The sequence below is a fragment of the Protomyctophum parallelum genome (assembly GCF_964188405.1).
Source record: "Protomyctophum parallelum genome assembly, chromosome: 5".
NCBI lineage: Eukaryota > Metazoa > Chordata > Actinopteri > Myctophiformes > Myctophidae > Protomyctophum > Protomyctophum parallelum.
The window spans coordinates 11,495,542-11,509,053 of NC_139702.1; the positions used below are offsets into that span (position 1 = coordinate 11,495,542).

At 42.4% G+C, this 13,512-nt stretch overlaps 1 protein-coding gene across 3 annotated transcripts; it reads left to right on the forward strand.

Moving 5' to 3' along the window:
• The first annotated feature begins 9,337 nt into the window (after nucleotides 1-9,337).
• Nucleotides 9,338-12,983, forward strand: tmem109 (transmembrane protein 109). 3 transcript variants are annotated; one of them, XM_083765389.1, is made up of 3 exons: nucleotides 9,338-9,753; nucleotides 10,861-10,981; nucleotides 11,723-12,983. In XM_083765389.1, exons 1-3 carry the CDS (start codon nucleotides 9,490-9,492, stop codon nucleotides 12,127-12,129), a joined length of 792 nt encoding a protein of 263 aa, XP_083621515.1. In that variant the 5' UTR covers nucleotides 9,338-9,489; the 3' UTR covers nucleotides 12,130-12,983. The 3 variants fall into 3 exon arrangements, with proteins under 3 accessions (XP_083621515.1, XP_083621516.1, XP_083621517.1); XM_083765390.1 differs by having other exon boundaries at nucleotides 10,861-10,975; XM_083765391.1 differs by having other exon boundaries at nucleotides 10,861-10,963.
• Nucleotides 12,984-13,512: the final 529 nt, after the last annotated feature.

The following is a 13,512-nucleotide window of genomic DNA, read 5'->3' on the forward strand; positions in this document are numbered from 1 at the left end:
CTTATGTATATTAAAACCGCATAGTAGTCATGCATTTTGTTGGGTTCCCACTCCTTTTTGTCTCCGACCAGGCCGGGTTGGCCAAAGGCCGGAGACCGTGTTTTTGCTCCAACCCGTGTCTGTGTGCTCAGAAAGAAGTACAGCACTATAGTAAAGGTACTTAGTTACTGTCTGCCACTGCTTAACCCATTTAGACCTGAGCTCGATTCTACAAATGCCTTCTAAATGCAGACAGTTTTCTGAAAAACCCTATGTTTCTATAATGTCAGGGCTTCTCAAACTACTTCACTCACACCTTTCGATCTAGCATACAACATTGATGCATGCTAGATGTAAGCAAGATGTAAGTGTCATGGACACCAATGCATTTCCAATGGAAGTCACATGGTTTGATACAACATTTTGGACTACAAGCTGTTGTATGGCTTTCGGCTGTGTTTCGACTGCCCCCCTCCCCCTCATACAACACAAATGTTGTGTCAAATGTGACTCCCATTGGAAATGCATTGCGAGCTTGCATCAGCTATACATCTCATACAACAAGCATAAATCAGTCTGTTGTAAAGGTGTGAGTGAGGCCTAGTGTGAAGGACCACCAGAATTATATGTATTTGGCCACCGACCCCCATCTGAAAATATGTTGTTCCAGGGACTTCTGGAACTTCTGAAAGAATATATTCAATGTTTTGTGCCACATTTTTCAAAAATAGCTATTTATTATATTTTTCAATAGCTAAAGTTTAACAGAATGCTTAAAGTACAGTGTGATGTAAGCAACACACAGCTGCAGATAATCAAATTAATAATGGGTGGGTGTGTTAGATTTGGGTCCATACTATGCTTGCACACCGGCACACCCATGGCTCTCTAAACACACACGATTCATGTCATTGCAGCTGCATAACTGTGTTGCATACTATTTTCTTTTAAACCATTATATAGTTTTTGAGCGGTGGCACACCGTCTATGCAAATCTGTGTGTGTGTGTGTGCAAGCGTGCGTTGAAAATTGAAAATGTACTTGAGTATACTTAAAGTACTAAAAGTATTCATAGTGCAGAATGTCTCACTTCACAAGTTCAAAATGTGTACAAAGTATATTGAAAATAGCCGATCTACAAGCTTACAATGCGTCACATTGCGACGCATTGTAAGCTTGTAGATCGGCTATTTTAAAATGGCCAAAATGTATGGGGTTGAAGTGGTTAATGTATGTTTTCTAATCAAAATGAAAATGGCCAAAGTAACTAAAGTTTTCTAATAATTGTAGTGTAGTAAAAGTACAAACTTTGGCTCTGAGATGTAGTGGAGTAGAAGTAAAAGTATTGGAAATTGGAAATACTCAAGTTCAATTTTGAGGTATTTGCACTTTACTTAAGTACAGTACTTAAGTAAAAGTACTTACTTACCACCACTGCTACTCAGCCTCAAGCCACCCACCTATTACAAACTCACGTTGTTGTTACCATGACACCCTGGAACGCCCTACCAACAGTCATTAAGACATGCAAATCCCTTGACTACTTCAAAACCGCTCTCAAAGGGCACCTACGGACGGCTGCAATTCGAAACTGGCCCCCGTAAAATCTGAATCCCCCCCCCCCACCACCCACCCTTTTTTCCCCCCCTCACTGTATATGTTTCTTTTCCCTTTATGATGAATTCCTGTTCTGTTCTTTGGCTATATAGAAGTGTCTATTTCTACGTCTCTAAATGTTTTGATGAATTGAACAAGGTGAACCCACTTGTAAACAAGTGTAATGCTTAATTGGGTCGTCCACTCACAGTTAACAGTCTTTGTATTCAGTTTGTGCTTGAAATGTACTGTACTTCTGCAAACTGTTAATAAATATTTCAATCAATCAATCAAACCCATATAGTAACAACACCAGAGTGATCTGGTGTACCCAACACATTTAACACAAACATGCAGGGCAAAAATGTCTCACACTACTCAGCCACCAAATTGTGGAATGCCTTATCGATTAAAGGATGTGAAAGGCCTCTTTCAAAAATGTCTGGAAAACTTAGATGTCATAAAATCACAAGCTACATAGATATTAAATCCCTTTCATATGAAGGAAGATATATATTTTACCCTGATGCGAGTGTGCTTATCCTTGCCAACGCACACTACTCCGCCTCCGAGACAGAGAGAGTTACACAAGACTGGCCCCGCGGCCACTGCACTGTGGGAATCTGTGTGTGTGTGTGTACGTGGGCGTATGTGCAATTGTGCACAAGCTTTCCCAGGCCTGAAAGGCATCGTATCAACTAAGGATTGCAAAAAAGGGAGTATCATGCATCCAAGACCACTATGAAAAAAAGAAAGAAACTGTAGGAAAACACAATAGATCAAGATCAAGGTCAAGTTTTGTTCTACCCGTAAAAGAAGAGTTAGGACCAAAATGAATATTGGTTTAACTTTTTGCTATTTCCACCTATAATAAGGTCTTATATAAAAGGTTGCAGATTAAAAAAATATTACCAAATATTGGCATCCTGGTGGCTTTGGTAAGGACACTACCCATAGACCAACTGTAGAAGTATGATGTAAAAACAATTAACCAGCAGGTAGAACATGACAAAGGATTGACTTGGAAGCCCCCCGCCCCCCTTTCAGGGTAGGCGTTCAAGGCCTCAAAAGAAATGTCCCTTTTTGGGTAGGGTTTTAGCCTCGGTAGGGTTAGCCTATGTCCTAATTTGGGGGTTTGGTTCTTGCACTAATATCAGGCGAAGTTGGGATTCTGACTTGGATGCGCAGTAGAGGATTGGTCTCCCATGTGGGAGATCTGGGTTCAAATCCTGGCTAGGACATGACATTTGCAGTGTTTACATTGCAGACTAAAAAGCACACCCATCTGTTCTGTGCAAGTGTGCATGCAAGTGCATCTACGTGCGCGCGTGTGTGTGTGTGTGTGTGTGAGTGACAGCTCAACAGTTTGTACTTTAAAAGTAAATTTCGGCAGGTCAACCAAATCTGGAACTATGCAATCTCATAACTGTGTGTTCTTCCATTACCAAACATACCAAACCACTGTTTTCTCCATGGGTGAGTCGTGATGCAAAATTGCATTTCTGACAGGCGTGACAGCCTTGTAGACAAAGAACATGCTGAATAAACCACTGCTACTACAAACTAAGTAGCATTTCTATATCATACTGTATGTATGGTATTTGGTCTAGTGAAGTCAATGCAAGCTGAAATGGCTCCTTTGGGAATCAGGTTTTAAGATGGAGAAAACAGTGGAGTCTACATATCGTTTCTGCTTGGGCGGAAACCTCTTATGTCCATAATACTATCTCTCTCTGTTTCTGGCAAACAGCACCCCTACTGGTAGTCAGTCATACTGGTGCTCATACATAGGTGAACACATACTGTACATAGGTGAACACATGTCATAGGTGAACACGGACATTGCGGTTCCTTGGAGTGCACCACTCAAAAAAACATTTGTGAGGTTTCCTCCCGACAGCGATGATAAGCACTTTCTCTTCCCCTTTCATCGTGTACAATCCTGACCGCTTGAGAAGAGCCAGTTAACTGTCTCTGAAGGGTTGGGGGACCCCCAACTCAAGCCCTTTTCCGGTGTCTCATCTCTCCACACAGAGCAGCCTTTATCTCTGTGGTCTGTCTCTCCCACACATACTCTCTGTGTTCTCTTATATTCCCATGGTGTCCTCTCGACTCCTCGCTCAGTGAAGTATACTGGAATTTGTTTTACTCAAGGAAAAAGAAGACACCACAATGTAGAAATGCTCTGTTACTCTGTTAAGTCAAAGGCCTATATTCAAGAGAGTATAATGTATGGCCCGGGGGGACTTTTGAGGGAATAATAATAAAATATACTTAATGCCTACTAAACTACGTACGCCACCTTTTTCTAGAGAGGAAAGGGCCTCTTTAACAATAGAAAGCACAGGTTCGTGTGACCAAGGTTGAGCATGGAAATAAATAAGACTTAAACATAAGTCAAGATTTCAAACAAAGGCATTTTATTCTCTTTTCGTTTTGTAACACAAAGTAGTTATTCTTTAAAAATACTCATATTAAAATTCAACATAATATAAACAACCAAGACATACTAGGCTATAGCCTACCATACACTTGGCTGGCGTACCGGTACAGTACAGTACAGTACAGTACAGTACAGGGAGGAGGAGCACAGCAGCATGGAATAAGGGCATTATACTTACTAATTCAGCCTATGCTGATACATTTATACTTACTAATTCACCAGGCAGCCAGTATGCTGATACATTTATACTTAACTAATTCACCAGGCAGCCAGCATGCTGATACATTTATACTTACTAATTCACCAGGCAGCCAGTATGCTGATACATTTATACTTAACTAATTCACCAGGCAGCCAGTATGCTGATACATTTATACTTAACTAATTCACCAGGCAGCCAGTATGCTGATACATTTATACTTACTAATTCACCAGGCAGCCAGTATGCTGATACATTTATACTTAACTAATTCACCAGGCAGCCAGTATGCTGATACATTTATACTTACTAATTCACCAGGCAGCCAGTATGCTGATACATTTATACTTACTAATTCACCAGGCAGCCAGTATGCTGATACATTTATACTTACTAATTCAGCCAGTATGCTGATACATTTATACTTACTAATTCACCAGGCAGCCAGTATGCTGATACATTTATACTTACTAAACTTACTAATTCACCAGGCAGCCAGTATGCTGATACATTTATACTTACTAATTCACCAGGCAGCCAGTATGCTGATACATTTATACTTACTAAACTTACTAATTCACCAGGCAGCCAGTATGCTGATACATTTATACTTACTAATTCAGCCAGTATGCTGATACATTTATACTTACTAATTCACCAGGCAGCCAGTATGCTGATACATTTATACTTACTAATTCACCAGGCAGCCAGTATGCTGATAAATTTATACTTACTAATTCACCAGGCAGCCAGTATGCTGATACATTTATGAAAGCCATGCCTTCAAACTCTTGTCCTCCTCAGATATGCCAACCTTACAGCAAGCTAGGGGATCCCCTGAATGAAAGCAGCCCAGCCCTTTTAAACCTGCCTTGCCAATAAACCCCACCCTTAATTTGAAACAAGGAGCACCTGGCTGATGCTGCCATAGTAACAGGTCTACCTGGTTACAATAAGTAGGCCTACAAACGTATTGACGTCACAATAATATATGTGCAAAACGAAATAGTTATTCACTTTGAAGAAAAAGTGTTCAAAATTTTCCAAAATCTTTTGAAAATAGCAGATCAACAAGCGATGATGTGATGCATGTGACACATTGTGACCTTGTAGATTTGTTTTGGTTATAATAGCAGAAGAATACCATGGGGCTTAAGTGGGTACGTTTTGCGTAATAATCTATACTCGTCAAAGTCGCCTAAACTTGTTTAAGTTTTCAAGTAATTGTAGGGGAGTTAAAAGCACAATATTTGCCTCTGAGATGTAGTGGAGTAGAAGTAGGAAAAGCAGAGAAAGTATCTTAACCCATTTTGGGGCGGGAACCCCTTTTGGTGTTAGCATTATGTTATGCTTTAGCTATTGAAAAATAGCAGATCTACAAGCTCATGGCGCGCTATGAGCTTGTAGGTCTGCTATTTTTTTAAAGTCGAAGAACGACTGACATAGAAACATAGCTTTTTCAGAAAACTGTCAGGATGTAGAAGAACATTTTTAGAATCTGATCTCAGGTCAAAATTGCACTCAAGTACAACACATGTAGTAAATGTACTATTAGTTCCTTTCTCCAGCACTGCTCCTACACAGTGACATACTGTACACTATACAGTGTACAGGCTCTGTTCTGTTCATCCCAGCCTGACATGATGTCTACCCTAACTTCCTCCACAAGTCTTCAGTTTGTTGGTCCGTAATCCAATCTGGTCTCCACAAGATGGAGGCGAGGGTGGGGTGATCGAGGTTTGTCTGCAGGCTCTTTCCCCAGCTCAGGAACAGTGGTGGAGGAAAGCACTGTATACTTTACTGTGAAAGTATAGCAATGGCACAATGCAGAAACACTGCATTCAGAAGGTTACTCGTGCACTCATTTTGAGTAAACATAACAAAGGTACTGTATATCAACTTACAGTAGTCCTTATGCATAATATCCATTTCAGAATTACTTTCTCTATACACGTGTGCTTTTAGATGAATGTTAACTTTATGTTAATTACTTAATTTTACTCAGTCACATAAGGAGTAAATTAACTCTGAAGAGTTTGCAGTGAGTGAGTGAGTGAGTGAGTGAGTGCGTGCTTGCGTGCGTGCGTGCGTGTGTGTGTGTGCATGTTGTGCTGTGCACATGTAAGGAAAACAATTGGAAAAAAACCATGAACTCCAGTCAGACATCCTTATAGTGAAGAATTCTGTTTTCTTTCTCTCTCTCTCTCTCTCTCTCTCTCTCTCTCTCTCTCCCAAACACATGAGGTTACACAAACAAATGTCTGCTAAATCACCACAGGTATTTAGTTCAATGTTGTTTTCATTTCCAGCCCTAGAATGTTTAGTTAAAGTTTTGGGAATGTGTGTATTTGTCACAGTGTTGAATGAATAAGGCACAGCTCCTTTTCTCTATGTTGTCCAAAGGCCTAAAGTAATAGACTCACGTTACAGTTTATAAAGAAGAAGAATGTCGCCGTCTAGTGTGTATTTAGCCTCATTACAAGGCTAATTCGATTCATGAATGAAGTTAAAATAACTGATGAAGTTGCTCAACAGATTTTTGGTAGACAATTATTTTATATTATATCTTATATGCATTTATTTTTACAAATGAGGGGCCAAATACAAATAGGTCTGAGCGTGAGTAGGCCAGGCCTACTATGAGGGCTTAGAGGCTAAAAGGGCACACGCACGCACGCACGCACGCGCACACACACACACACACACACACACACACACACACACACACACACACACACACACACACACACACACACACACACACACACACACACACACACACACACACACACACACACACACACACACACACACACACACACGCTGTCCGGAGGAAACCTCATAACTCCAAAATGTTCATTTTTCAGGAAATGAAAAATATACATTTTTAAGGAAATGAATAAAACCTTATATTTTTGAAACGATGCAATACTGCCTCATCAAAGTTGGTGTTGTGACATTAGATAATGATATTGTCAATTACTTGCATGAGAAGGAGAGAGGTTGTGGAGTTTGAGTTGACAGTTTGAGGTTCCAATGGAGTTAAGAGGTTTTGCCCAATGCGTGTTTTACTACTTTCCATTGGTTCAATATTTTTGAAACAACACACAGACGTAAAGGGTGTTCAATAGCACTGATTTATGGGGGAAACAAATCAATAACTTGAGTTATGAGGTTGAGCAACGAATTATTGCGACCGTAGGTCCCAGATTACTATGAAAACCTGCAAAACCTGTCCGTCAGTCAGGTCACGCCTCCATATATGGTTGTCAGTCCTATACTTGTCGTGACTCCTGAATGCCAAGAAAACTGAAGTTATCACCTATAACATCCCGTCAGAGCATCCACCTCTGACAACAACAGGAGACACTGCTTTGAAGGAAGTCAATGACTTCAAGTTCCTGCAGGCTCATTGACCCCACGAGCCTATCCACACTTTTCCTGGGCTGTGTGTGCTCCAGTTCCTGTCGATTTGATCCAATGAAAGCCAATGAAACTGGTCAGATGACCAATGATATCCAATGAAATCAACAGGAACTGGAGCACACACAGCCCAGGAAAAGTGTGGATAGGAACTTGAAGTCTCAAGTTCTCAACGGAGAACGGAGACTAGCAGGACACTGCCAAAAACACCAAGAGCTGCCAGCCAGCAAACTAGTGCTGTGGGAACCAACACATGGGCACCACCGGTCACCAGGACGTCCCACAGTAACATATGTGGATGTATACTCAAGAAAGACGCAGGAGCGCAAAGCACCAAAGAGCTGGCCAGATGTATGGAGAACCGGGATGACTGGAAGCAACAATGGAGGATGACCCAGAGAGCCAGCAACTCTAAATCTGACCTCAAACCCTTAGATCTCCATATATGGAGCTGACCTGTTCTGACATTCCATATGTTGATCCTTCCCCACCCGTCCTTCCTCTTCGATGTCTCCCTTTTGACTGATACCTGTCCATTCAAACTCTATAGGCGGGCCTGCCCCAAAGATATTAGTGCAGCTGTGCCCGGCAGCCGGCGAAAACTAGTAGTAATAGAGTTCTCAACAGGCCCATAAATTAAGGCCCAGCCCTACCTGGGCCCTCATCAAACCCTGTACACTCAAGACACTGCCCCCGCTGCCACCCTTAGATAACCATATATGGAGCTGACCTGTTCTGACATTCCATATGTTGATCTGACCTAATCTAACCCTGTACACTCAAGACGCACTCCATATACTCCTACATCTCTGACCTCCTCTCATATTCCTCCTCCATCAGGACCCTCAGGTCAGCAGACAGTCGACTCCTAAATGTCCCAGCGACAAGGAAGAGGCTCAGGGGCGACCGAGCCTTTGCTGTCGCAGCCCCTAAAATTTGGAACAGCATCCCACTCAATGTTAGATCTGCCCCCTCCACTGAGAGTTTTAAGTCTAGGCTCAAAACGTTCCTCTATTCTCAAGCCTTCCAGTCCCCCTAATTTTACTCTTGCCTCCGTACTGCCTTTTAACTGTTCTCCCTCTCTTTTTTCTTTTTATTATTGTTTCACTGATGTATTGTATTGAACTGTATTGTATTGTTTTCTTTGACCTGTGAAGCACTTTGGTACGATGAGAGTCGTTTTTAAATGTGCTATACAAATAAAATTGATTTGATTTGATTTGATATATGGCCAGTACAGAATTCATTCCATTATGTTCATCTGACCCCCCCATGCCAAAACGCCAGCGCTCGCCCAGCAGTCTGCCGTCAGTCACCCAGGCCTGCGTATGCGTGCACGCGACCTCTGCAAGCTGCAGGGCGTCTTACTGGTATATATAGAGGGTATAAACTGAAGCTTTTTTTAAACAAATAGCACCAATCTGTCACTTTGGGCCAAATTGCAGCATTGGCAGCATTTTAAACTATTTAAATAGTATAGAAACTGAAAACTCTCTCTCTCTCTCTCTGATGATTTGTGTGATTTCCTTGCAGCAGAAAATCACGTGAAGGCTCAGTCAGTCATTACACGACATCGCCAGCAGGGGGCAGACATTCTCTTTCAACGATCAGTGGAACAAGTTTTCTAAACAGGATATGGAAAATGTTACTATTCCTCCTCCTCCTCCTCCTCCTCCTCTCGCCTTGTTGTTGTGGCACCACTGTTCCCCACATGAGCCCCTCGGCGGAAAAGAAGACCTTATGTATATTATGACACACCTATAGCACATTTTAAACGCTTACCTTGTAGATTTTAAACCTCCTCCTCCTGTGTTCTCCAGCGACTAGTCCGCTCCAGATACAGACAGTCATGTTTCCAGGTGGTCGTTGTAAAAAAGGCAGCAGCAGAGCTGCTGTGCACACAGTGCTGCTGCAGTGTTTGTTGTGTGTGTTCTTGTCGGCAACGTCATGTGTGTGTGGTGGTGGTGGCGGCGACCACGATGACTTCGAGAAGGTGTCGGAGTCTGACGGCCTGATCCAGAGGCTCAGAACGGCTCTGTCCAACCTGGACGAGGAAGCCAAGAGCTACCTGGGAAAGGTGGCCGGCGAGCAGACTGTCATCTCTGTGCAGAAGGTGAGTGAGATGGAAAAAGTACTAGGCTATTGTCTGTTTTTACTTTTAAGTACAAAGTGTCAATTCTGCTATATAGAAACTACTCAAGTTACAAGTAAATTAGTAAAAGTCTGGAATTCTAAATGTACTTGAGTAGAAGTACAAAAGTGTTGGCATCAAAATGTACAGTACTTAAAAGCACCAAAAGTAAAAGTATTGATTGATTGCTTGAAAATGTCATTAACAGTTAGTAGAATGGGTACAGTTCATGTGAAGTAGGCCTACAGGTCTATACAAAATCTGCTAAGAGGATAAAACCATAAAAGCGCTAAGATTTGTTTACATCAGGGTCCTCGATCCATTTTCAATTCATCAGAACATTTAAAGACATACAAATATACACTTCTATGCAAAAAAAAACAATCATCAGATACACAGTTAGAAAATAAGGTGAAAATAAGTATAGAAAGATATAAGTATAAGGGGCCAGTTTCGAATTGCAGCCGTCCAGAAGTGCTCTTTTGTGCTCTGTTTTGAAGGAGTCATATGCAGAATGTCGCGTTTCAAGTTTTCAATCTTTTGAAAATAGCAGATTTACAAGCTGTGATGCAGCAAAGCCTTTTAATTCCAGGGACACATTAACAATGAAAACATTTTATTATCTCTATGATCCCAATATACTGTCTGTACTTATCCCCATTGTTGATTTAACTCAGAGACTCTTACAGGTCCATTTGATCACATTCGTACACACTCTGAGTTACAGACTTGGGTCCATTTGGTTCCTAGCTATCAATCATTTAGCTGGGGACCCCCCCTGTAACCCCCCTTAAGGTCCCAGAATCCCACCTCGAGAACCACTGTGTTTAAGTTATATAGTCACTGGAAAAAGTACTCAGATTTTTTGTAAGTAAAAGTAGCAATACCACAATGTAGAAATACTCTGTTACAAAACAAAGTACAGATTAAAGTACTCATAACTTTTCCATAACAAGCCGCCAAATCTAATTCTATCCCACACTAATGCACACTCTTTCTCTTATTTCCACACACTCACACAACCTCTGGTACTCACTCACTCTCTCTCTCTCTCTCTCTCTCTCTCTCTCTCTCTCTCTCTGCCTGCAGGCGTTCTCTCAGGTCCTGGGTGTGTTCGCTGCAGCGGTGGCCAGCGGCCTCAACGTCCTGACCCAATACCTGGCACACTTCCTCCTGGCGGCTGGACTAGACGGTAATCTAGACGGTGAAGGTTAGCCTAATTCATGGCATGGTGTGGTGGTGGAAGACCATTACCAAACGAGTCGCCCATCATTTACCAAGTCGCCCCGGGCGACGGGCGTACAGCCGGCGGAACTGACCCTTTACCAACTCGCCACCAGGCGTACATCCAGCGGAACTGCAGTGCTCAGCCTGGTATCCCTAAAGTAACCTAAGTAAATTATGCTTAACCCGTTTAAGCCTGACGTCGAAAATAAAAGAAAAAAGTTCACTCTGAAAGAATATATATTCAAAGATTTGTGCCGCATTTTTAAGATTAAAAAAAGATTGCAGACCTACAAGTTCATAGCGCGCCACTCGGTCAGGCTATGCACTGGACAAATTTGCATGACATAAATAAACTAGAAAAACAAGGAAATATCAGAGGGAGAAATCTATTTTTAACGACCACCTGACAGGAGTTTTCATGCTGCACAGTAAGACTACGGTCATTAGTATTATTTCCATCACATGGGTGGACCGGTGGGTCAGTCGTGTAGCATTCTCGACGTTAAGCCGTGTATATGTTCAACAACACAGCCATGCAAAAAATAACATCGACAGCTATGAGGTGGCGAAAGCTTGACCCGCATAGCAACAGTTGCTAAAACTATTGCATTGGCATTGGACAATCGCTTTTTGGGGTGGGATTTAGCTAAATATGGGCTAAATATGGAAGAAAAAAAGAAGGTCTGACTTTGAATCATTTCTCCCACATTCTCTCACATTCCAGTGTCCCTTCCCTTTGACCACGTCTCCCCGGAGGGCGTGATATTCGTGGGCCAGTGGGTGGCGCTGGCCCTGGTGGGCTACTGGCTGGTCTCTCTGGCCTTCCGCCTGGTGGCGTCCACCGTGCGGCGTGCCCTGTGGCTGCTGAAGCTGGCCGTGGCGCTGGCCATGTTCGGGCTGATCCTGAGCGACCGCAGCGTGGGCACGGAGACCATGGCGGTCCGCCTGGCCGCGCTGGTCTGCGTGTGCGTCCTGCTGGGCATCGGGCCTTCGTCTTCGTCTTCGCAGAGCGGCGGGACGACAACGGGACTCGTGGATAAGACGGTGCACCTGGAGGAGACTGTGAAGATTCTGGAGAGACGAGTGAAGGAGATGGAGAGGTGGAATCTCTATGGGAAAAATAATGAATAACGGTCTGGAATGATGGAACTGGAAAATGGCCACAACTGCTATGGCCTGCTATGCCTCTCGAGAACAGCGTGTTTCGCGAACCAGGCTTACTGGCTTACTTTGTACACCCTCAGAGTAAAATGAAAGGGACTCTTCACCTCTTTTGCAACCAGATCTAATCTTTATGATGTCTGGGAGACAAGAAACACTTTCCTGGGGGTTTTTATGTGGGTAATGTGTGTTGTTTTTAGATATTTTAGTATTTCAAAGTGTCCATGTCATGATGTCATGGACACTTCCTTCCTGGACTACAATTCCCGTAATGCTTTGGTGCACTGCTCCTCCTTGTGGATAGGGGGAGGGCTGTCTTACTGAGACGACATGTAGTTTCTTGTCTCCCAAACATCATAAAATAAGAGCTGGTTGACAAAAGGGGTGAAGTGTCCCTTTAAAGGTAGTGCAAGTGTGTTGATTAAAACAACACGTTTGGTTAATTAGCTTGATTTCCTGATAGTATTTATCATTGCTATAGTGCATTTGCTCAGTGACAGAGGTCTCCCCATCTCTCTGCTCAGTGACAGAGGTCTCTCTAGCTCTTTAAACCATTCTGACCTGAGATCAGATTCTAACGCACAGAAGAATGGTGGTTCTTCAATAAACTGAAAATACATTTTCAGGTGCATTTTCAGAGCAAACCCATTTATCAGCTTCAATTTTCACATTGTTCCGATTCCAATATTGTCTGCTGAGATACAAACAAACTCTAGCAATGATTGCTTTCAGAATATAGCTATTTAACTTATGGTATTTTAACAACAAAAAAAAGAATACAAATACCACATTTTACAGTGTACTGTAGATTGTGGTTCCAGAGATGTAAAAGAAAAGAAAGTATCAAATAGAGGTTCTTGGCCTAATCATATCAAACTGGGGGTCCTAGAAATGAAAAAAGTTTGAGAATCAGATGGCCTCCCATTTGGCTGAGAGGAAGTGATGTGCGCCCGCCTGCCTGCGTCATTGTCATACTATGTGCAGATGAATAACTATTCCGTCCACCTGACAACTCTGGACATGGTCTGCTCGCTCAGGCACGCCTCACGAGTATAGAGCGTCGCAGTCCCGCCCCCCCTCGAGAGACCCGGAAAATGAATCCCCGTTCATTTTCCTCATAGACTTATCAGAAAGTAATTATTTAAAGACGTTTACGCCGCGGACAAAGCCAACTCTTGTCGTGACAAATCATGACAACAAACAAAAGATTTCGGGACTTTTTTTGTTATAATTATTTGTTTGGTCCAAAATATTGTGTGTGCTGTCATGATTTGTCACGACAAGAGTTGGCTTCGTACGACGCTTAAAAGGTCTTTAAATAAATACGTTTTGAAATGTCTACGGGAAAAATGC

What these genes read in the sequence shown, in the direction of transcription:
- tmem109 (XM_083765389.1), top strand. Translation starts at nt 9,490, where the DNA reads ATGTTTCCAGGTGGTCGTTGTAAAAAAGGCAGCAGCAGAGCTGCTGTG. An exon ending in CTGTCATCTCTGTGCAGAAG is followed by an intron (nt 9,754 to 10,860) that starts GTGAGTGAGATG and finishes CTCTGCCTGCAG; the next exon opens with GCGTTCTCTCAGGTCCTGGG. An exon ending in CGGTAATCTAGACGGTGAAG is followed by an intron (nt 10,982 to 11,722) that starts GTTAGCCTAATT and finishes CTCACATTCCAG; the next exon opens with TGTCCCTTCCCTTTGACCAC.